Raw genomic sequence first — 23,934 nt, forward strand, 5'->3', positions numbered from 1 at the left:
ACAAAATAACATTATTAAAAAAGATCGTCGTAAAAATTTCCGAAATCGTGCTTATGAATCAGTGAACGGCCCCTTAATTTACGAAAACCGTGTTAAAAAAAAACCGTGTTAATTCCCGAAAACCGTGTAAAAAAAGCCGTGTAAGAAAACCGGGTAAAAAAAATCGCGTAAAAAACCTACACGCAGAAAAAGAAAGGGGGTTGGTTTCAACAAAACGTTTTGTTATTTTATTTTACATTTTCAATGCATATTTCTTGATAGCTTTCACTAAAAAATCGATCAGAAATAACAATAAAATATTGTAATTTTTACACACTCCTTTTTTATTACTTAAAAATTAAATTTGGTTTAGTTCGAAACCAAAAATCGGTTAATTTCAATGAACGTGTAGTGAGACTAAAATGAAAAACAAAAGAAAAAAAAAGAAAAATTTTCGAGGAAATATTAAAAAAAATTCTCATTGGAACAGCGAGCAGCAGCAGCCGAAACAATTTTTTGAAACCCCTGTGACTGCCGAGCACGATTCTCATTCGTCGGTGCGGCCGGAACCCTCCAAATTTGATCCACCATGCACTCATCTAACAGGTTTGTATCATAAATTAAAGATTAAGTGAGATACTAATTTGTTTTTAATTTTTAAGGAACAGTCGGATTAACATGCGGAGCTCCCTACCTATTACATCGGTGCATTCTAAAAGAAAGGCGGACCATTACTTTCGTCCAGCAGCTACAACATAACGTGGGTTGGCTAGCGATTAGTGAGGATAAGTTGGCCATAACGTGCCAATACTCATCCTCACAAGAAGAATTTCCAATGTAAAAAAGGCATTTTAATGCGAATAAATTAAGCATAAATAAAATTCATTGAAACCGAATCAATAAATCCGAAAATCAACAACAATTTTGCTTTCGTTTGAATTGAAAAAAAGAAATGAATTCAAATCATACAAAATCGCTAATTTTTAACCTCCTATTCTTTTTAATAATAGCCTAAAAAAATTTTGTGTGTTTTACCCAAAATTATTTTATTATTTTGACAAGTATGATGGATCATTTTCAAAAAGGGGGTATTTCGTTTTCAATCAAACGATAAGTTCAAATCAAATCGATACTTTTATTCAATGTGGCCAAAAATATATTTGTGCTTTTTCCCAACCTTAAAATTTTATTATTTTCGTTTGAAATCTTATTGTTTCTAAAATAAATTTTTCTGCGTGTAGGTGTATTGACCTTTTCAACTATTCGGCCAAACGAATTTTCGGTCGAATGTTCTGTTGAGTTTTTAATAGAAATTAAAAAGCGAAAATTTCATATTTCTTCTATTTTAATACTCCATATGTTTTTGAACCCGTTATTTTCAACCAGATTTATAATACTTCAGATCTTCTTCAAGTATAGAGATCTCTTTGATTTTCAAAATGTCTCCAATAGTTAGAAGGACATCAGATGAATTATTGTTTCTATGACGTATATCATCAAAGAGATTGGGTTCCAGTGAAATCTGGGACAAAACATGTCAAAACAGGGGCCAAGCTATTTGAAATTGCTTATATGGAATCAAATGAATGTCGAATTTTAGCTAGATGTCTTCAAAATAGTTGCCAAAAAAGATGACCTTTAACTTAAAGAAAGTCATATTTTCTACCAAACGAATCCACACGGCCGGGGCTGGACGAATTTTTGAAAAATTTGTAAAAAAAAGCATATCTCTACAGAATCTAGGCATCTTCTTTAACATACAAGAGGTTTTTCCTAAATTACTTGAAATTTAATGTTTTCATCGAATTACAGCAGCAGTGTTAAAATCGTATCTATGGGTTAAAGAAAAATTGACGTTTATATTTAAATTTACTCTAACAAATCGTTTTTAAACGCCAAAAATAGAAATTTTCAAAGAGAAATTTGAGTATTTATTTGATTTGTTTGATTTGAATAATCTGAATAAACCCGGATTAAAATCTGGAAAATTTTAAATAATATCTGGACATCCCAGAGAGATTTTATTTTTCTGGAATTCTTTATTTGATTTATGGACAAGCCTGGATATATGAAAAAAAAATCTGAAATCTAATTTATAAAGATGAGTGGGACTATATATACACACTATTAAATTTTTCATGTAATTTTATGTCAAATTGGATGCACAAAATAGAAGCATCATTTTTGACATAAAATTACACGACAGAAAGACAGAAACGCTTGAAGCCATAAAATCTCATACATAAATAACTGGCATATTTGACATAATATTACAGCATCGATGATGTAAAGTTATGTCATATTGGTCGCACAAAAGCAAAGCATCGTTTTTCACCTAAAATTAGATGTTCCTAGAAATTGCGTAGTGTGAATTTCGGATGAGAAAAAGATTACGGAGCGATACATTTTCATGGACAAAAATGTCAGTTTATTTTCAAGTTCTTACAAAACTGTACACAACAGATTTATGATAAAGTGCCAATGCAATAAATTGATTAATACGTAATTCAAAGTCAATTTTCTAAGCTTAAAAGGCTATTTACAGTAGGCACTTGTTAATCGGCACTGGTTGTCTCCTAATACCAAAGATGTGTGAAAATGATGATTTTGATCAAATATGCCATTTTTGAGCTGAGCATTGTGAAACTGTTCTTCAAGTGAATAATGAATCAACTGACGTACGAAAGCGTCGAATTAGCAGTTCTTCCAATTTAGTACTTTTGAGAAGTCTAAATTGTTGTGTTAAATTTTGCAGAACGAAGTTTCACCAACAAATTTTTGATATTTGAGTTATGCTTCTTAGAGTAGAAACACTAGCGACAAGCAAAAAAAAACGAGATATCTTGTGTTTCGTCCGCTATGTTTTAGTAGTAACTAACTGTCTTTTAACAAGTGACTACTGTATACGCGTAGGTCTATTAAAAAAAAATATTAGCATCTGGCCAGATACCAGATCAACGGTTTTGTTACTGCTATTATCAAATCGATATTATACTCTTTTTAAACCGCCTTAGTTTAGACTATGACTTATTATGGATGGAAGAACAAATTTGTTTTTTTCTCATTATAAAGCTTACATGCATATACAAAGGCGCTTACATTACCTCTTACCTCTTACAGTAAGCGTCAAAATGGTCGGTTAGTTACATAGGAAGCTATTGCCTATACAAAGGCGATTTAAATCGACCGCTGTTTCCGAAATTACAAAATTTGCTCTCGGGATAAATGTGTGTAAAAGTTTTGTATTGCGCGAGGAAGTTGGTATCTAACCAAATATAATTTTCAAACCATCCTCAAAGTGCCTACTATCTTTCTGCAATGTTTTTTTGTTCTGACCAAGGAATTTTCTGATTTAAACTTTATGGTGTTTCTTAAATTGATTTATGGAGTTTCTGGATTTAACGTTTTTTGTTGATAACTAACTGCCAAACTTTTCATTTCCATTTGCTTACCTGAACCACCTGTACCAAATGATGAATGCCCGGTTAGTTACTTGCAAATATTTTACTCGTGATGTCCTTCACACCAGTATTGTTACTAATGATTCTGATGATAATCATTAGGTCATCATCTCCCATCGCGTGCTGAGCTTAGCTGCTTTTGGCAAATCCTTTTGCATCTCATTTAGTTTATCATACGATGCGTCCGGATTGGATTTACCATCTGAAAGTATCACATATATTTCCGATACTCGAAGTCACTGGCCAGCGCAGTGCTTTTTCCAGAAGACTTCATGCCTTAGGTGTATTAGGTGCTGTACAAAAAGATCCTTGGACGCTGAATCTTTTATTTGGGATCACTCTCAACTTGGAAGCCATCTGAGAAATGCTACGGGTAGAGGTTGAATTGGGTTGTTCATAAAATAACCCAGTTTACGTAGAGTTTTCACCGAAGGGGAGGAAGTTTAGTAGTCAGACCTGTTTTAGAACAAAAAATCAATCATGCACAAAGACATTTAGTAATTAAATATTACCTTTGCTTTTATGGTCGACAGCAATGCCAACGATTAGATCCGGCAAAACAAATCTTCCGGATGACAGGAGACGGCGACGGAGCTGGTAATTGGGCTACGGAGGTGATGAAGCCGCTGTTATTTGGTTTACGAGTGAATGTTGTTGATTTCTTGCTACACATATTACCAATATAAGAAAGAATATTTGGATTATTGAAGAAAAAATACATTAATAATTCCAAAAAGCTGCTGAAGAAACAGCTTATAATTACCTTCTTCACTCCCGACCCGATATGGTGTTGGATTCTGAAATTTTTGCACGAAGGAAATTTTGCACAATTTCACGATCACTGCTTAACTTTTGGAATCGACCTCTTCCTCGCCGGTCTAGTTCCCGGTCGAAGCCATGCGATTTGTTCCCTCCAACAGTATGGGTACGAGCGTACAAGGCTTGCGAAGATTGACTTTTTACCGACAAACTACAGCTGATGGCACGAAAGTTTACTTTGTTTTGATTGACTTTATGCGTGTTGCCACGATGCATCGAGTTTGTGATAGTGTGCGTGACATTTAAATTCGATTCGATGTAAAATTAGATCTTATACGGTTTCGGTCAAAATACTTTTAGATCGTTAAGCGTTTCCGGCCCGTGTAATTTTATAAAATTTTTGGTGTGTATGTTTGTTTGTTTGTTTGTTTGTTTGTTTGTATGCACCTTATACATATCCACACCGCTTAACCCAGGGATTTTCAGATCGTGCTCCGCGGAGCACTTGGTGCTCCGCGAAGCTTTTGAAAGTGCTCCGCGGTGTACGCAACGAAAACCATAAACAAACCTTGAATTTCTTGAGTTCTTGAATTCTTTGGAAATCTCCCAAAATTGTCAGGAGACTTGAGACAGCATCTCTTCGTCTAGTTCAAAATGTAAACATAAACAAGTCTCAGCAACGGAAATCGCAGTTCAAGTTGCCGAGTGTGGACCAAGCGTTTGCAAATCCAGGATCATCCAGAAGCACAGACAACAGGTATGAATAAATGTGACTAAATAGCAACTATTTACTATTTTTTTTCGATCAACCTTTAGTGAGCAGGACTACAACACAACTGCAATTGGTGATGCATCAAATGCGGAACTCCCATCGATGGTCGTTGAGCTGGATCTGGAGGAAATCGAAAAACCTCAGCCGTAAAATGTATCCATCGTCAAGAAAATAATAATCGCTGCAAAACACTCAATGAAAATTCTGTTCTTGCGTCGTACTAAGTCAGTTACCAAAAGCTGGAAAAGGGCATACTATCGCTGAAAACTTAATCAAACCTTGTAATTTAAGAAATTGTCCGTTGGTTGATGATAAACAGTGGGATTGGTAAGTCCGATTCCCATGTCTGACGATACGGATTCTCGGCAAATTTGTGACATGGCAAAATTCGCCATGTAGCTTGACTTACCACAAATGTAGCAGGACTAGCAATTCTAATGGTAGGTATTTGTACGCTTTCAAGTTTCTAAATGTTTCGAAGAAGATTTGTTCCTTTGCAAACCGTTGCCAAATTCCACAACGGGGCTGAAATTTTCAAGCTAATTGATGATTATGTTTCGGACAGCAATATTCCATGAGGAATTTGTATTGATGTATGGTTAGAATGGTTGGAAATATTGCTGGAGTCGTTGCCAAGATCAAAGAAAAGACCAAGATTTACATGCACTCGCTATGAAGAACTATCATCATCTTTGAAAGAATTCTTGGACGAAAGCTTAAAAACAATCAACTTTATTGAGACTTGACCGTAAATTTATGGTTATTCAAGGCGTTGTGCGAAGAGATGGGTAGCTAAAATTCCACGCTACTACTAAATACATACCGAAGTTCACTGGTTATCTCGTGAAAAACGTTTTATCGCCCGTTTGAATCAAGACCAAAAGTACGTTTTAAGGCGACATTAATTTTGCATTGGGGTCAAATTGAATAATGATGAGGGGCGTTTAAGGTTGGTTTATTTGACTGACATTTATAATAAAGTGAATGACAGTCTTCGATTCCAACAACAAAACCATGGCCTCAACAGAAAAATCAAATTTTGAGCAGATTAAATCAGAAATAACTTCGAAGTTATCATTCGAAAATTTCCAAGAATTTAACGAGATTTTGCAGGTACATATTATGACAATCACAACACTTTTCGTTTATAACATTTTTTTTTGTATTCCTTGATGTAAAGTTTAACTAACAGGCCCACGAATCTACTACAGTCATTCACAATTACAATTACAAAGTTTTTCCGCATTTATTGAACAGTTTCCAGCTATATTTTCCCGAAGAATTTCATAAAATGATGAAGATTTGAAAATTTTTCGTTGTCAAAGAAACCAGAATCATTAACATTGCAAGAATATGAATGCTTGATAGATATGACATCGGATTCAAAACTTCAGGAACTATTCGCATCCAAGAAGTCGTTAGAGGAGTGTTAGTGTGAACTGAAAAATGAATTTCAAATTTTATCCGAAAGTAAAACTTATTCCTTTACCGTTCTTCACAACCTATCTATGTGAGTCTGGATTTTCCATATATCTCGGAACGAAGCCAAAATACCAATCCCGACTAACCGCGGAACCAGACGGCAGGCTACAACTAACACAAATTGAACCAAACATGTTACAGCTAGCAAAATCGAAGAAAGCGTGTTTGTTCTATTGAAATCAATAATTTTAGACGACACATATGTATTTTGTTAATAAAAACAAGACTATTCAAAGAGAGTAAGAGAGCCGTTCATTACTGATTTTATTAAATACGATGACAAGACTCATCTTATTTAAACGATAAATATCATCAAATTTTCAACACTAGGGTTTTTCATGCGTTCAAAAATGCAGGTGCTCCGCCAGAATTTTTAGTTTCAAAAAGTGCTCCGCCGAGCAAATGATCTGAAAACCCCTGGCTTAACCGATCAGCCTGAAATTTGGTATAGTTATGTGTTTGGACCATGGTAAGGTTTTAATAATAGTTTTAAGCCCCTCCCTCCTAAGAAAAGGGACCCTCCCATACAACTTTCGGTTTTATTCATACGAACCAAAAGTCATGGCACCCATTTTGTTAACCAATTTTCGTTTCCTTTGGCGGGGATTTTTTCACCATGACCATCCAGAGTTCACGTGTAGTGGACAGCAAACCAAAGCCTGCTAATGATTAAAAACTTGATAGTCATTTTTTTGGCGGGATTTTTTTTTTCAAGGGGTAGAAGCACGAGGTGATTTTATGAACCTACATTCAGGAAGAACAAATTTCTACTCGCCTCTAAGGAATATATTGATGAGAACGGTGGTTTTCAAAGTGGTCCCTACCGCCGCTGCACTGTGGTCCAAAAGGGCTATAAGTGGAACTTATTTAGTAGCGCCTCTGTCTTTTATCTTATTTCTTAAGTGTCTTCAGAACATTTGCTCCTTCAAACATGCTTCATAACTTGAAAGCATCAAAAGTTAGTCAAAGTTCACTATAAAAAAAAAATGAAAATTCTAACTTTTTTTATTTCAATAGATAGAGCTTTACTTTGTACTACAAAGTTGTAGAATACATGAAAATGTGAAACTTTGTTGAATTCATCAAAACTTTATCTCTTTCCAAAGCAGAGTTATAAAGGTTTTTGTTTGAAAGTTAATTAAAAGATAGTTTTTTGAACTTAACTATAGTTAGATGAGAATTTACATGAATAAAATGCTCTGAACATTTGTTGAGACATTTAAATCACACGTTTTGCAAAAGATTCCAGCATTCTTCGACGTTTCCTAGCCAACTTATTGCAATTTTAAGTTATATTTTTACTCAACTTCACGAGCGCATATTGCAAAAACGTGCAAGTGAATTTTTAAAACTAATGAACCAAATTGAAGCTTAAACTAAGTACAACAAATTGATGTTGTTGTCGTTTGTCTCAACGCGCTTATATTTGAACACAACAAGCATATATTTGACGTGTTTTACGTGTTTCCATGAAAACCAATGTTCCAGCTTTAAGCAATCACCCATTTTAAATTTGGTAGAATTCCTTATAGAAGAAGAAAAAATAATTATACCCAGAGTTATTTATAAGTTGACGGCTGCGATTTCAACGCTTTGATAGTCATGTAGAAATTTAAACGGAGGAATAGACCACTAAACGTGTATTTTCCTGAAAAAGTTAAAAGCACATCCAACGCTTGAAACTTTTTAGTAATTAAATCTGAAGTTTTTAGTTTGGTACAATTCAACTTGGTAATTTATAACTTTTCAATCATTGTTGGGCATTCTACCATCCAATTTTGAGAAAATAGAAACCGTGATTAATGCGATAGTTGTGTTAAAGAATAAAAAATTGAAACAGAACTCAAACACCTTTTCAAAACAATATAAAATGGGTGATTTCGTGTCAGAGATTAGCGGAATATTCTAAGAAACATCTAAGAAAAACTACAATTGAAAACCTGCAGGCAGAGTGAGTCTTTCGCAAGGTTTTAGTGGAAGCCTTTTTAAAATTTTCTAAGTACAATCGAACCACGCTTATTCGAGCTCCGGGAATCCGAGCTTCCACGTAAACCAAGCCTCCGTTGGTTTTCATACCAAATCCATGTAAAGTTGTGTTTTATCACCTTTATATATTGTTATGGTATTAAATCGTTGTTTTCGGATAGTTTAAAGTAAAGTCTTTATTTGCGAAAAACGTCGGTTAATACATTCCAAAAACCATGCATTTACCGAGCTATGCGCCTGGATGATATGCAAAACCAGAGTTAAAAGATTAAATTTTGAGTTTATTTTGTGTAATCCTAGGTTTCACTTATCCGAGGTGGTTCTTCCTCCGCGGGGTTTTACTGTAAATAAAAATTGAATATACCATTCTACGGGGAAATCATCCATGTTGAAAAGTGGGATCTTCAAAAGGGGTCGTTCGCATATGTTTACGTGCTTGAGAAACTGAATTTTCATAAAATAAGACATGGAAAAAACATCCCTATCATTTGATGATAAAAATATAAGGATAAATCAATTCAAGCTTCCTAAAAATGATGGGTTTAAAGTTTTTTTGTTATTGAATGAAAAACCAACCATTCAAGGGAAATAATTTAAAAATTTCTATAAACATAAGCCTCAAACAAAACCTTAAAATGACTAACCAAAGTTAACATGGCCAAGTTTCTTATAATGATGAATACCAAATTTCGAAAAGTCATTTGACTCATTTTGATTAGAGTGTCCGTCCCGGGATTTCCCGGGCGGGAATTCCCGGGAATTTGAAAAATTTGGGAATTCCCGATTCCCGGGAAACGTAGTTTCATTCCCGGGAATTTCCGACATGTATGAAACTCTTTCTCTGGAAAAGCCAGGAAGATGTTCTTTTTGAAAATGTAGTCAAACAAAACTGATTGAGAATATGCCGATTTCTGTGGCAGTAGAGATTATGCAGCCATTTAGTACATTTTTTTTTATGTTCGAATAAGTAAGTTTAAAAAGATGTATTTCCACACCGTATTCATTGAACGAAACCCCACAAAAGTTCGAAAAATATATGAAAAATTGCGTAGCAGGTAGACTAATTCTCGAAAGTAACATTCGTGCACTTGTTTCCCTTTGGCTTTGAAAGCCAGATAAATTTCAAATCCTTAAAATGAAGACTAAATAGTTTTTATATGAAGAGCAAATATGTGTTTAGAAAAACCAAAAATGGTTGGAATAATCAAACAAATAAAAACATATTTTTTAATCAACCCCTAATTACATGGATAAATTCTTCATTTGACTTATTCAGGTTATTTTATAGTTCTTTAGACTGTTTTTAATATATCATCGTTGAAAACAGTTTAACTTGTTTGATTAATATGAGTTAAAAACATTATGAAGAAAACATTTTGAACAAATTATGGGCTTGTATGCACGAAAATTTCGACAAGCTATAGGGGAGAGTGGGGATACTTGATCCCCTTTTCTTATTTTCACCATATCTTTTTGGAAAAACTAAGCAACTCGCCGTCTTTGACATTTTCTAACAGCTTGTAACTTCAAGTTTCTATGCTCCAAAATTTAGAACGATACTTGAACCAGTTGATGAACTAGAAGAATTTTCGTGGGAGTAAAAAAATTGCGATTTTTCTGAAGTTAGGGGAGATTTGATCCCCTATTGAAGGAGACTTGATCTTTTATTCAGGAAGCCCTAATCCTTGTATAAAAATCAAACAAAACCCCAAGATAGAATGTTAATTGACTATTTTGGTCATGTTTGTTCTCATTTCACAATTTATAGCAGACATAAGAAGAAAATTCTATAACTTTGTCTCAACGCTAATATCATTGCATACTTAAAGGCGCTATTTTTTATAATTAAGAGAAAATTAATTATTTGTGCTCTTTTCTTCAGACAATTGTTTGATAAATATTAGTTTTTGGATAAATATTAGTAATTTCGTAATCAGCAATCATAACCATCAATTCAGAAGAAGAATATGCCGTTTGGAAGGGGGATCAATTGTACCCAACTCTAGGGGATCAATTGTACCCATAATCAACATTTTAGAAAACTTTTTCTGAAAAAAGTTGAGAGTTTTCCATTGCTTTGAAAATATGGCATTATGAAGTTCATTATACGCTCGAACGATTGATACATTGGAACAAATATTTTTTTCATAATTTTCCCATGTAAGGAACAATTTAAAGTGATGAAAAAAAAACCTTCAAGTTACATTTTGTGAAATTTTTCAAACAAAGTTCAATTACTCAAACAATTATTTTGTTGAAATTTTTTAAACTACAAGCATTGTTATTTTGCTCATTTTGGCACATTTTTCTAGAACATTTGATCTCTGTAAGACATTCCAGTTTCGAGATATACCTAAGGAATCAAGTATCCCCAGGGATCAAGTATCCTCATTCTCCCCTATATATTTGAGTCGAAGTGCATATATTTTACATGTTTTTAATATTTCCCGGGATCCCGGGAATTCCCGGGAAACGGGCCACCAGATTTCCCGATTCCCGGGATAGGGAAAATGGCCGGGAAATGGACACTCTAATTTTGTTTTATATTTTATGTGAACCCGAGCAAGGCCGGGTGAATCAGCTAGTAAACGATAATCAAAAGTATAAAGCTATCAACAGTGTAATATATACGGATACGCCTAAGATCATTTGCTGAAACCATAAGTTTTTGATTATTTTGTAGATTTAGCAACATTACTTAGAAATCTTAGAAATTATCCAAAATCAGTTGAAAAATTTGACAAGTCTGTTAGTGTATAAAATTTAAAAAATAAGTATTCGGCCTATTCGGCTCAACTATTCGGTAAGCCGAATATTCGGCTTAACGGTTTTTGGCGGTTTTCGGCCGACCGTATATTCGGTACATCATTTTAAGTATTGTAGTCTACGAAGTTTGACGAAATAAATAAATAAATTATGCAATAAAAAAAGGGCCAACCTCCCTTTTTGCGACATTTTTGTGTTACAGAAATGGGTAAACGTGCGAATTGAAGAACGAGTTTTAATTAAAAAAAAAAACAGTTTTGTTGTTTATGGGGGGTTGATTTTCAACTTTTTAGTAAGAATATTTGTTTTGCAAAGATATTTTTTATTCAGTGTTAGACATAACGAGATTTTATTATGTTTGAAAAACATCATCTTATTTTATTGCATTTTTATAGTTGCTAACGAAACGAAGTTTGTACGGGATCAGCAAGTTAAAAAATAAAATTTTAATGGTAAAATAATATTGAAATTATCAGCTATCCATCGAACTTATTGAAATTCTGAATGGTTTTGAGAAACTAAAGATATCGGCATTTTAGGATTTAAAAGCGAGGAGGATTTTTATTTGTGCTGGTCACCGAAAACTTATGTATTAAATGTATAAGGCAAGAATGAAGGATTGAACGGATAAATTTATTCAAGTATTTTAATATAACACGCAATTAAAAGCTTTATTAAACAAAGAAATTTTTGCATTGTGAATTGTCAAAATAATTAAACCATTATGTAATGACATTATCGATTTATTGGACTCGAGACTTTGTTTACTATCTCGCTCTTGTTTAATATTCTCACAATTTGAAACTGCTCAAAGATTGATGGACCATATTCATACAGACTATTGGACTAAAGTTTAACACGTCGTTGGCACATTGGCGTATATCGAATGGTTAAATTGGTTAATTACATGTTTTTCTTTCAAATACCTAACGTTATTTGAGTCGAACAATAACTAATATAGTGAGCAGTTAATCACGATAACATAATTTAAACTTAAACTATACATAAATTATAATTCTATATAACTCGTACCTACATATTCGTTTCGATTTCACCAGTTTATATGTCTCGCTGAAATTTAGTGAATGAAAGGAACACTTGCTCCAGGCTTGTTTGTCCTATGGAATAGTCCTCTACGTTCAACGTTTTCTTGCAATTTTCCATGATTCCGAAAATTTGGGACCACTTCAGATGCTGCGATTTGATGTAGTACGTCAGCAAATCCTGATATTCTTCCCTGTTAGTGGAGAAAGGGGGGGAAAATTTTAATTATGAATTAATGAAAATAATTTAAATAAGCTATTACTTCAACTGTGAGTTCGGGAACTGGATGGTGATAAAGTCCTTGATTTTCTGCAAATCAGATGTTTCGGTAGCCTCTCGTGATTTTTCGTTCGTTTCTTCTTTCTTGGCCTTGATGATGAGTACGAAACCCTGGGAAAACTTGTTCTTCAGATGCTGAGTCGACCCAATGCACTTGAACTCGCCATTCACCATGATTGCCAGCCTCGTGCAGAGAGCCTCACATTCTTCCATGCTGTGGGAAGTAAGTACGATTGTCTTGCCACTGTCCCTCACCCGACAGACTCCGTTCCACAGATTCCGCTTTGCTCCCGGGTCCATTCCCGAGGTGGGCTCGTCCAGATAAACCACCGATGGATTTCCCAAAAGGGCCAGGGCCGTACTCAACTTTCGCTTATTGCCGCCACTGTAGGCTTTCACCTGTTTATCAAGATGCTTCACGAAACCGAACTCTTTGGCCAGAAACAGCGTAATCGGAGCTATCGTGGAACTTGGAACGCCGCGCAGCAACGAGAACAACTTTAACGTTTCCCGACCGGTCAGATCCTCTATCAGTGCATCAAACTGGGGACAGTATCCGATATGTTTGTGAACTTTTTTCAGGTTGGTCTTCAGGCTGTGGCCTTTGATCCATGCGTTGCCAAACGAGATGGTCTCGTCGCCAGAAAGCATTTTGAAAGTTGTCGTCTTACCGGCTCCGTTGGCCCCGAGCAGACCGAAGCATTCGAAGCTGTGGATAAGGCAAGGAAATGTTTGAAAAATTTAAAAAAAAAAACGGAAAGTTTGCAACGTTAGCATTCAGTTGTTCTAGCCATTTGCATCCTCAAAACTGATAATATTTAAATGTTTATTCTAGTTGCTGAAATTTGTCCTGAATTAATGTTCATTTATTTTTCTTAGTCGCGTGCCCATGCAGTTTAAATTCATCCCAAAGGCAGTCGATGATTCCTGTTAGAGCGAATATTCAGGTTCATGTATGAATGCTTTTGAATGAATGCATTCATATGAACCTATTCTAGTGTGATGTCACAACGTTTCCAAAACATTTTTTGGTATATTTCATGTAAATTTATCGTTCTTAGCGCACATTAAAAAAAAATAACATTTCTAAATTCAGAATTTAGATCGATACAATTTGAAATCAAAGTATTTTTATTGAACGAATAGTTATCTAAATATAAGCAGAAGAAATCGTGACGTTAAATAGAACGCGCCACGTTTTCCACTTTTCTGATTTTTTTTACAGAATTTTTTTTCAGCTCTTCTATCCGATCAAACTTTATGAAAATTTCAGAAAAGTATCCATTCATTACAATCAACAAATCGCTGTTTTTGATTTTTTAAAATTTGGATTTCAATTTATTTTAAAGCGTCGCTAAATTTTATGGTTAGCTACATGAAATAAATCAAAGTATAATCTTATAATTAATGCTTAATTTACTAAAAATGCTTAGAAACTAAACAAATAATGTGATTTGGTGATGAAATAGATCCATTCATTCCCAAAAAATTAGATGCATTGAGTCAGAAAAAAAGTCCATATAAGCAGATAAGGTTTGCAACACTGCGCACATTAATTTTATTCGAAATTTATTTGTGCGATCACGTAAATATTATTTAAAAAACAAAAACTACGAAAAAACTTATTCGTAAAAGCGTTGAAATGTGATTCTGAATCTTTTTCATATTCAATTGTCAAAAAAAGGAAAACAAAATGATAATTATAAAGCCTTCGATCTATCAAAAAGTTAGTTAATGGAATGGACACTAGAGTGCCCAAATCAGACGACTTATGAAAATCTTATAAGTTGCAAGCTAAAATTGATCTAAGGCCTAGGACAAAGTCCCCTGCTAAATTTGGGGGAATGGGGGATTGTATGGAAGTGCATATGAGAAATTTGGTTTGGAGGGACTTGAAAACAAAATTTTGCAGAAATTTCTCAAGTGTCCATCAGCCGATTTCTTTTTATTACAGTTTTTCACGAAGCTTTAATCATAACAATCATTTAATCCCAAAGTCCCATTCCGACAAGAGTTATGATCCTGAAAGGTCGACGAAAAATACATGAATGGTCGACGCTAATTAACAATTTACCCGTTTTTTAATGTTTATAACTGTTTATAACTGTTTTTGTTTTGTGTATGATATGCTTAAGGTTGAAAATCATTGTTATCATGACTTTCATTTAATAAGATATTAAATAAGCAATTTCAAAGTGCTTGGCATCTGTTTCCACGTGTTTTGTCCCAGATTTCAAAGGACCCCATTCTCTTTGATGATGAACGCCCTAGAAGTGACAAGTCATCTGACATCCTTTCAGTTATTGTTGATAATTTGAAAATCAGAGAAACCCCGTCTTGAAAAGGATCTTGTAATACATCATCTGGTTATATTAGGCTTACCAGATACTTTCATAAAAAAGCGGGATATTTCACGAAAAAAAGCGGGACTTGGCCGAAAAAAGCGGGACATTTAAGAAATTCTTAAAAACCTAATTTTTATGACCATCACATATTTATATGTTCCTTGTGCTAAATAAGTTGATTAGTTCAAATATGGATAAATGAAATTTGTTTAAAAAATTCAGTTCTCAAGTAAGCTTCCATATTAGTATACTGCGAACACTTAAGTCGAAAGTGTTGTAGTTCAAAGCAAGGTTGCCGAAAGCATAGAAAAATCTGTGATTTCACCGAATTTTCTGCAAATTTTCATCACAGAAAACAGCATTTGGTGAATATTCACAGATTCAAGAGATTTTTTAAATTTTCTATTAATTTAAGTTTTTGATCTATATACATACAGACCGCTGCAGGCTTTGTATAGGAAATCTGAAATTTATAAGTTATCACAACTCCCATACCATTTTTTGACGGGATTTTCACACACAAAAATCTCCGTAAAGTTTGGAAGCGATACATTGAGTCCTGATTTAGCGCAACGAGTTTTAATTTTGTATGGAGAATTACATGGGGAATCATTTTTTTTTATTCAAAAATTGCTACAGATTTACAGAAACTTCGGAAAAATAAAGAAGAGGCTGAATACTATTCCTCGAATTGATCTCTACAAATGATGTGAAGGTACTATGATGCTTAGTTGTAACACAACAAAGATATTTGGAATTTAGAAAATATTTATTAAAAACTCAGACGAGTTTACTTCACTCATGGCATCGCTGGCTGAAAACTTGCATGCAAATTATTCCTTCCCAGATCGAAGAAACGGTCCCGAATCGGCCCGAAATCGGTCAGAAATTAGTCCAAAGTCAGTCCGTTTAACATGTGAAGATTTATAATGTTGAATTCTTCATAAACTAGTTTAGTAACTTTACTTTACACTATGGTGGTATTATTTAGAGAAAAAGCACCATTATTACACTGAAAAAAATCATAACTTATATAATTTTCAATCGATTTCGGTAAAAAACCTCTTGAATCATTTGTTTTCACTGATTCACAGAATCCACAGGAAATGATTTTTTTTTTCAAATGTTAAAATCAGGTCCAAAACCATAACTAAAGTTGATTTTTTCTAAAAAAAAATGCGTTATTTATCGTGTTTTCTATCATTAATTCACAAATACTGTGTGTATTGTGTTAAATTTACCCAAAAATGAAGTTCAGATGATCAATTGCAAATTTAACACTAAACATACCGACATTTTTTATATACCTATTCATACCGCGAGTAGTCATATTTTTTCCGCTAAAACTCTCTTGTTTCTTTACCGATTTCTACAAAGTTTATAGTTTTGGAAAGCTCGTAATGTGACTCAAATACGGTTATTCAAAGTTGATCAGTTATTAACTACTCGAAAAAAAAAAATTCACTTAGTGTCTGACAACGCTGAAGTTAGAAGCTATATGTTACACATATGGAAATATTTTTTGAAAATTTCTTAAGATCATGGCCAATAAAAATGTAAAAAAGTGGTGTAAAAATCGTAATTTTTATTAAATCAACCACCAAAGCTGTTCTCGTTACAGTAGAAAGTCTTGTAAAGTGAACTGGAAATTTGACGTAATTGACATTTTGGCATCTTTAGATTTCTTAAACACAGAATTTTTGACGACTTTTCAAAGGTAGCTGTTTCTTTTTTTTTGCTTTTTATCAATCTGCCTTTTCTGAGAACTCTAGCACCTAGATTTGGCTTTGCACTGGAGCGCAGCGTTCTCAGGCACTAAGTGAAATTCTTTCCGAGTACTTAATAACTGATTTATAGCCTTTTTCCGAAGCCTGTTTTTCGAATTTTTTTTCTTTGATTTTGAATAACTTTGAGAAAAATAATTGTAGCTAAATTTTGTTTGAAAATCGTATTTGAGTCACATTACGAGTTTTCCAAAACTATAAACTTTGTAGAAATCGGTCGAGAAACAAGAGAGTTTTAGGGGAAAGTGTTTGCCGTCATTTGACCGCTCGCGGTATGCAAAGGTATACCACATGTACCAACGGGTAGGTTCTCTGTCAATATCGTTGATATTTTGTCCGCGGAAGTTTAAATGTGCCGAGAAAGTGCGTTGCGTAGCGAAAAATCACCCTACGTTCACCCAACCCAAAACCTCTACGCGTCAACCTCGAGGGCCGAGTACGACATCCCCACCACCAGATGGCAGCGTTTAACGAGAGCGAGAAGGGTGGGCGAAGAGAAGAGGCGAAAATGTAAGGCGAGGCGAGGCGAAGATGGAAGGCGAGGCGAAGCGAAGTTGTGAGGCGAGGCGAAATGTGGCACAGGATGGGGAGGCGAAAGAACAGGGCAGCTACGGGGTCAGTGATCGGCCATTTCATCACTGAAAGCCTAAGGCGACAGCACAAAAAAGCGCGCCGCAATACAAAATCTGTGCCCAGTGGTGAAGTTTGTGAAATCCGGAAGTGCCAAAGATTCCCAGGGATTTCCAGGTAAACTTCATCCCACTCCCCGTAGCAACATTGAACTTCAAGTATCGCCGTGAGTTAAAACCCCCCCTATCCTGAATTCCAGGGCCCCTTTAGTTTACCTATTCTCACTCGCATTTGGACGGCCACCACGCTACAGCGTACCCAAGGGTGTGGTTGGAACCTACACGCAGACACTCCGGTTCATCAATCGTCTTGGACTTACCAAACCATTGTCCACCTTCGGTAGTCCGCCAGAGTGTGTAGCCAAAGCACGAGACCGCCATTGCGAGTGGGTCAACCAATCCAACCAGCGAAGTTGCTCGGTTGCCACTGCAACGAGCCTGTAAACTGCAACCGACGCAGGGAGAAGTTCCAAGGTCATCACCATCGCCGAGTCATAATCGTCGTCGTCATTGGTACGTCAGCCAACCGTATTGAAGGTTCGCCTAGCCTATCGCCCACCTTTTGCGCAACTACTGCAACTTTGTGCTGAATCGAAGCATCGAGATTCCTCTCCGTCCTAATCCGGTGTGGGTGTCGTCGCTATCCAACAACCATCGTGCCCACGGCTGGTCATCAGAACGACGGAAGGTTTCCCCCAAAGGTGCAGCAGAACAAGAGGTAGGAGATAGCTAAGTGGTGGGTTCAACCAGTGTACACAACCAGCAAGTAATAAACGTGGGAGGTTTATGCGTGAGCAAAGTGTTTTCTTGGCTAGCCTTATCGTTCGAGCTTAAGCCGACCCTGAGGCATTGTTCAGGGGAGTTCCTCAATATTTCCAGTTTACCGCCGGATGGTAACACACATGCGTAACTTAATCTTATTTTTCAACTTGGTTGTGAATTTCGGGATCGTTTCACCACATCTATTACCGTGTATCTCCAATAATCTCAAAAAGTTTGTATCTTACTTTCTACATAGTGCTACAGTTTTTTTCTATCTGCGTTACCCGATTAAAAACGCCTTTGTGTATGCCACGCATTAGCTTGTATTCAAGAATTCATCTAGAAATATTGCATGCAAGTTCAGGTTTCCAGTGCTGCTGACAGCTTTGACTGTTGATCTACTATGAATGATTTTTTTTTTACAGATTGCTTTAACTTTTTTTTGGTGGCATCTAGCTGAAAGTAACCTTAGTAAAAATTGAAGTTTAAGAATACAGTAACCCATTGAAGAAGTTATTTTTTGCATAAAACCCAAAATCGCTTCCCTAGCGATTTTAATCTGAAAAAAAAACTTTACCCATACTAATTTCCATACAAATTTAAAACCCGTTGCGCTAATTCAGGGATGAACCAAATCATTTTATATTTAACAGAGATGATTGGAGAGCAAAATGGAATCGAAAAAACACATGGGAGTAAAAAGTCAGTTTTTGCAGCGGTTGTACATATATAAAAATGAATTTCTGTCTGTCTGTCTGTTCCCTACAGACTCGAAAACTACTGAACCGATTTACGTAAAACTTGGCAGGTGGGGGTATTGGAGGCCGGGGAAGGTTCCTATTATGGTTTGAGACCCCTCCCTCTAATAGGAAGGGGGGACGGGGTCTTTCATATAAAAGTAATAAGGCTTCATAACTCGAGAACTGATGAAGCAAATCAAACCAAACTTGGCATCAGAGATGCCATTCTCTACCGAGAAAAACGGAGAACGGAGAAAAAAACACTCCCGTGCGATAGTTGCAAATCACCCGGGTGAGATTTTTCGATCCTCTCCACACATTATTCGCACCCCGGTTTCGAAAGCCACACCAAGGCGGGTAAAGCTAGGTGTGTTCTTAGGAAAGTCGGGTAAGACGGACACCCTAAGGTAGAATCGCAATAGAAAATCAGATATTGCTTTTTTCATCGCAGTTTTCTTGCAGATGGGCAGTTTAGGTTGTTTGCTATCGTATTAACCATTGGAGTATATAAATTATCTTCATCAAGACCTTTTTTTATAGCAATTTACAACATGCTTGCAAATCACACTTTTCAAAAATGGTCGGGTAAAACGGACACTGCTCAGAAAGGGCACATTTTGCCGCAAAAATGGCTGTAAAAGTAGATATTTTTGTGAGTTAAGTATTTGAAAACGTTTTCAAACCAAAATGGAACCAGCTGGTCGGAGTCCAGAAGCGAAACAGTGTGGTTTTGGAATTCCGTATTTTATATGCGCTTTCTTCACCAGAGATCCTATTTTTACAGTTTTCATGGCCTGTTTGAGATGGTGAGTGCTTTTCGACCGACAATTACTCTTGCCAAGGTCTTTTGAAGGCATATGGAGGATCAAACAGATGAAAACTTTAAAATACCTGGAGAAACTTATGTGTCCGTTTTACCCGACCTTGAGGTGTCCGTCTTACCCGCCTTAGCAACTTTTTTTTTCAAAACATTTGCTGATCAAGCCCTTTGACGAAAATTCTGATTTTCCTCCAGATGGTTAGAAAGAAGCCTAATAAACACTCTACCTTTGAAAACGGTTGAAATTTTCGAAAATTTTGCGAATTATGAACTATTTAATGAGGAGAGAAAATTACATCAAATAATGGATCCTCAAAGTTTTTGTATGTTTTGTGTACTATGATGGGAGCTTGCTTGCTATAAATAAGCAAAAGTTCTCGAAAGTGTTGATACACTTAGGCAAAATTATTCCCATCATTAGATTTGTGCCAAACATTGTTATTATCGAAATATTGAAAGTGTCCGTTTTACCCGCTGTGTCCGTTTTGCCCGACTTTCCCCTACCAATGCACGGAATCGTCCATCTTGTGACAGGCAATCGTAATCGTAGGCATGGTAGGCGAACAATTCGCTGTCAAAAAGCGCACCGTCTCCACCCCCCACCAATGAGAAACTTTTGGTACCCCTTGCCTACTTTTCCTCAGTATGCACCCACCCTACTGGAGGCACTCTGAGCCACACACACCTTAGTTCAATAGTTCCGGCGTGCGAGGATTTGTCACTGTAGAGCACCCCGGTGAAAACACAGAACCGACTAGTTGAAGCCACCAAAAAGCAAAGACAAAAACAAACACGACGGTGTGCATAATAATAGCATCAACAACGATGAATGTTTCGGGCGAGTGGTTCAGCTTCGTATGTGTTGGTAAACGCATCAAGCCAAGCCAGCTGCCGTCGCTGTCGCTCTCCGTGGTGAAAACATTTTTTCACTGTAGTGTGCGTTAGCTCTGTCGTGTCGATTTACAGATTTTCTACAGAGGTTCGGCTAAAAATCTCTGCGGTGCGTTTCAGAGAATCTCTACCGAGAATCGAAAACCGAGCACGTGGGTGATTCTCGTAAGAGAAATGGCAAGCCTGCTTGGCATGGGAGGGTACTTGGGTACGAGGAATGTTTCTAAGAATATTTGGTACCCCTCCCTCCTTCCAGTGAGGAGAGAGGACGGAGGGAGGGGGCCTACCTTACAGTTTTTACATAACTTTAGAACTAATCAAGCTATAGAACCAAAGGGTCACCCATTTTTTGAATAGCTCGAGAGCTTATCGAGAATGACGCCATATATGATATGGAATCGTATTTGTATACAAGAAGTGTTTTTCTGATGTTATGAGACCCCATTTCTTCCATTGTGGTTAAAGGAATGATGGAGGGGGTCACTCTCACAATTTGAATAATAATTCGAAAACGAATAGGTATTTAAAGTGAGTGCTCCGTGATTTTATTTTGTTACAGGAGATTTTTCCAGGATAGTTTGAGACCCTCTCTACAAATAAAGGGCCAGCGAAGATTCCATATACAAAAAAAATTTGGCATAAGCTATAAACTTATGAAGCAAAGAAATCCAGATTCATAAAAAGGATTAAAACACGGATTAAAAAAAAAATTAAGATTTCAAAATAAAAAACGTGCAATTTTAGGCTGGAACAAATATCAATTTCTTCTTTTGTCACCCCCCCCCCTCCCTTCGAAATTTCCAAAAACCCGAAGTTTGAAGTAATTTATGTAAATTCCTATAAAAAATTCCAATATCTGAAAGTCTACAAAACTAAAAATTAAATTTAAGAAGATGGGAGTTATTTCACCTTTTGTTTTCTTGATTTCATTGAATTATTCGATAAAAAATTACTTGATTTATAGGTTTTTGCAACAATATAATATGAAATTTTGTTGCATACAAGCTTCCGTGCAATTTATTCCAATTTATTTGTATTTCGCATTATTTTTTATTTTTCCCCCCCTCGCGATGTCCCAACTCCGAGTGACAAAAGAAGGATTTGAAATTTGTTCCGGCCTTATTTTGAAAAAACATTTTAATAATATGGGAATTGAATTTAGAATTTTGTGCATGAAAAGTTAAATAACTAGGGACCACAAATTTCAATAATTTTTGGAAGGTGTAGCAAAGCACACCGGGTGAGCTAGGGTCAATATAAAATTCGAATTTTTAAGTTTTGATTGGAAAAAAATTATAGGTAAGGTTAATTGATTTTGCACAATTAAAATGCAAAAAAGACCCCGATATTTTCAATCAAATTTAAAGAAATAGCGTGACAGAAATTTTGGATAAAATCAAAGAAAGTCAATCAACACAGAATTTTATTCGTAAACCTTGGTTCAGAGTAATTTTAAATCCGAAATTTGAAGAAAGTTTTTATATTGCTAAGTAGCCGATTTTTGATCATCTAACAAATTTATTTATTTTACTCGTCAATTCATTTTTCGTTTGTTTGATAATATTTTTTTTCGCTCGGTATTCCTATTCCTTAAGTTTGACATTCAAGGGACATTGCGGAGAAACATCCGGAGCCATCATCATTTTGGAACCAACTTAAAGAATATTTTCTTCAATCGAAAATTTTAACATCGCTAGAATGTGCTCAAAGAACGCTTAATGAACAAGGTTGTTAAAGTGATGCTGAGATAAGCTTGCGAGCTTGCTACCCGGTTTTACCAGAACTTACCCGGATATTTGACAAAAAATTAAGTAAAAGTTCGTTCCGGCCCGGTTGCCCGGATGTCGTGGTGAAAGCCTGGATTTTGTCCAGTTTTATTCATTTTATTTTCAAAGTTGAGCAAGAAACTTAAATTGAGTTATTATAAAACGGTTATTTTTTAGCAAGTTCAATCTAAATAATGAACAGTTTTTCGGCAGCCTAAAATACGATTTCAAATCTGGATGTGTTTTGATGAAAACATATATTTTCAAGTGTATTCTTTTTAATTTTATTGAATAATTCCGTGGCTTTGACAAAAATTGTCCGGATATTGCCCGGAATTTGGATGGAAAATTTTGAAATCAGATGCGCGGATGCCAGGTTTTAAGATGGCCCGGATTTGCCTTGTCCGGATATGTCTGGAAAATATTCTGGCAACCTTAAATGCTAAGACCCAAAAAAATTTTTTAAATATTGTCTTATACAAACTTTGAGAAAATGCTGCTAATTTTGTGAAAAAAAAAAACATTATTTTTGAATGACATTATATTTTCTGTGTTGAAGCATTGCATATAAATTGAAGCTAAATTTAGGTTTTCCCAGTTTAAGTCAATGAAACTTCATGAAAGTGTTACCTATTTAATTTTAAAAGCCGTTGAATGTCATGTTCTTTAAGTAAGAACATTTCTAGTTTTGAAAATCATAAGTGGATAAAAGAAGATTAGAAAAAAGACAGGAGTTGATTGCAATTCACGTAGATTGATTTGAATTGAATGGAAAGTGGTTCGGTTTGAGCAGTTCCGGCGCATCAAGAAGGAAAGTCATGTTTGATGGGACACCGATTAGAGACTAGAGTTGTACCGAATAGTGGTATTCGGCGAACGGCCGAATACCGAATAGTAAGCTTTTCAACTATTCGGCCAAACGAATATTCGGCCGAATATTCGGTCGAATATTCTGTTGAATTTTCAATAGAAATCCAAAACAATAAATTCATTTTTCTTCTATTACTGCCATCTCAATGCCCCTCATGTTTTAAGTCGATTATTTCCAACCAGATATTTAATTGATTGGGTCTTTTTTAGGTAGAGATCTCTTTGATTTTCAAAATGTCACCATTAGCTGAAGGACATCAAATAACTTGTCCTTTCTAGGACGTTTATCACAAAAGAGATTGGGTTCCAGTGAAATCTGGGACCAAACATTGGAAAACAGGTGTCAAGCTATTTGAATTTGCTTTTTTCTATATCCAATTAGATGAATGTCTAATTTTTGCTAGATTTCTTAAAAAAAGTTGCCAAAAAACGATGATCTTTAAACTATGACACGTATCCACACTACTGGGTCGGGTCAGAACGATTCTTTGAAAAACTTGTAATAATAAAGAAAAATCAAAACAGAAACTTAGCATCATTCTCAAACATACAAAAGGAAAAGAAATAAAATTAATTGAAATTTAAAGATTTCGTCGAATCACAACAGCAGTGTTCATATCGTATCCAACGAATAAATTCACTCTAAATAATCGATTTGTACGCAAAATTTAAAAATTTTCAAAGAGACATTTGAGTTTTTAATTTGATTTAGCAAAAAATCTGAATAAACCCGAGTAAAATCTGAAAAGTTAACAAAATATGTGTCCATTCCGGTCAGATTTAACTTTTCTCGAATTTT

General features: G+C 35.4%; 1 protein-coding gene and 2 long non-coding RNA genes across 3 annotated transcripts in view; 1 reads left to right on the forward strand and 2 right to left on the reverse strand.

Annotated features, from left to right (window-relative positions):
• The first annotated feature begins 402 nt into the window (after positions 1 to 402).
• LOC129749857 (uncharacterized) lies at positions 403 to 862 on the forward strand. The gene is made up of 2 exons (XR_008738195.1): positions 403 to 585; positions 642 to 862. It is a non-coding gene; the product is annotated as an uncharacterized LOC129749857 (long non-coding RNA).
• A 1,624-nt stretch (positions 863 to 2,486) lies between these two features.
• LOC129749580 (uncharacterized) lies at positions 2,487 to 4,325 on the reverse strand. The gene is made up of 3 exons (XR_008738090.1): positions 4,204 to 4,325; positions 3,953 to 4,105; positions 2,487 to 3,896 (listed from the first exon to the last, which is right to left on the reverse strand). It is a non-coding gene; the product is annotated as an uncharacterized LOC129749580 (long non-coding RNA).
• A 7,631-nt stretch (positions 4,326 to 11,956) lies between these two features.
• Positions 11,957 to 23,934, reverse strand: part of LOC129746785 (phospholipid-transporting ATPase ABCA1-like) — a 41,263-nt gene continuing 29,285 nt past the window's right edge. The window contains exons 6-7 of the mRNA XM_055740665.1: positions 12,512 to 13,237; positions 11,957 to 12,442 (exon numbers count right to left, since the gene is read on the reverse strand). Coding sequence (XP_055596640.1) covers positions 12,265 to 12,442; positions 12,512 to 13,237 — 904 coding nt within the window. The 3' untranslated portion in view covers positions 11,957 to 12,264. The remainder of the gene's footprint in view (positions 12,443 to 12,511; positions 13,238 to 23,934) is intronic.

Source organism: Uranotaenia lowii, chromosome 2 (genome assembly GCF_029784155.1).
Source record: "Uranotaenia lowii strain MFRU-FL chromosome 2, ASM2978415v1, whole genome shotgun sequence".
NCBI lineage: Eukaryota > Metazoa > Arthropoda > Insecta > Diptera > Culicidae > Uranotaenia > Uranotaenia lowii.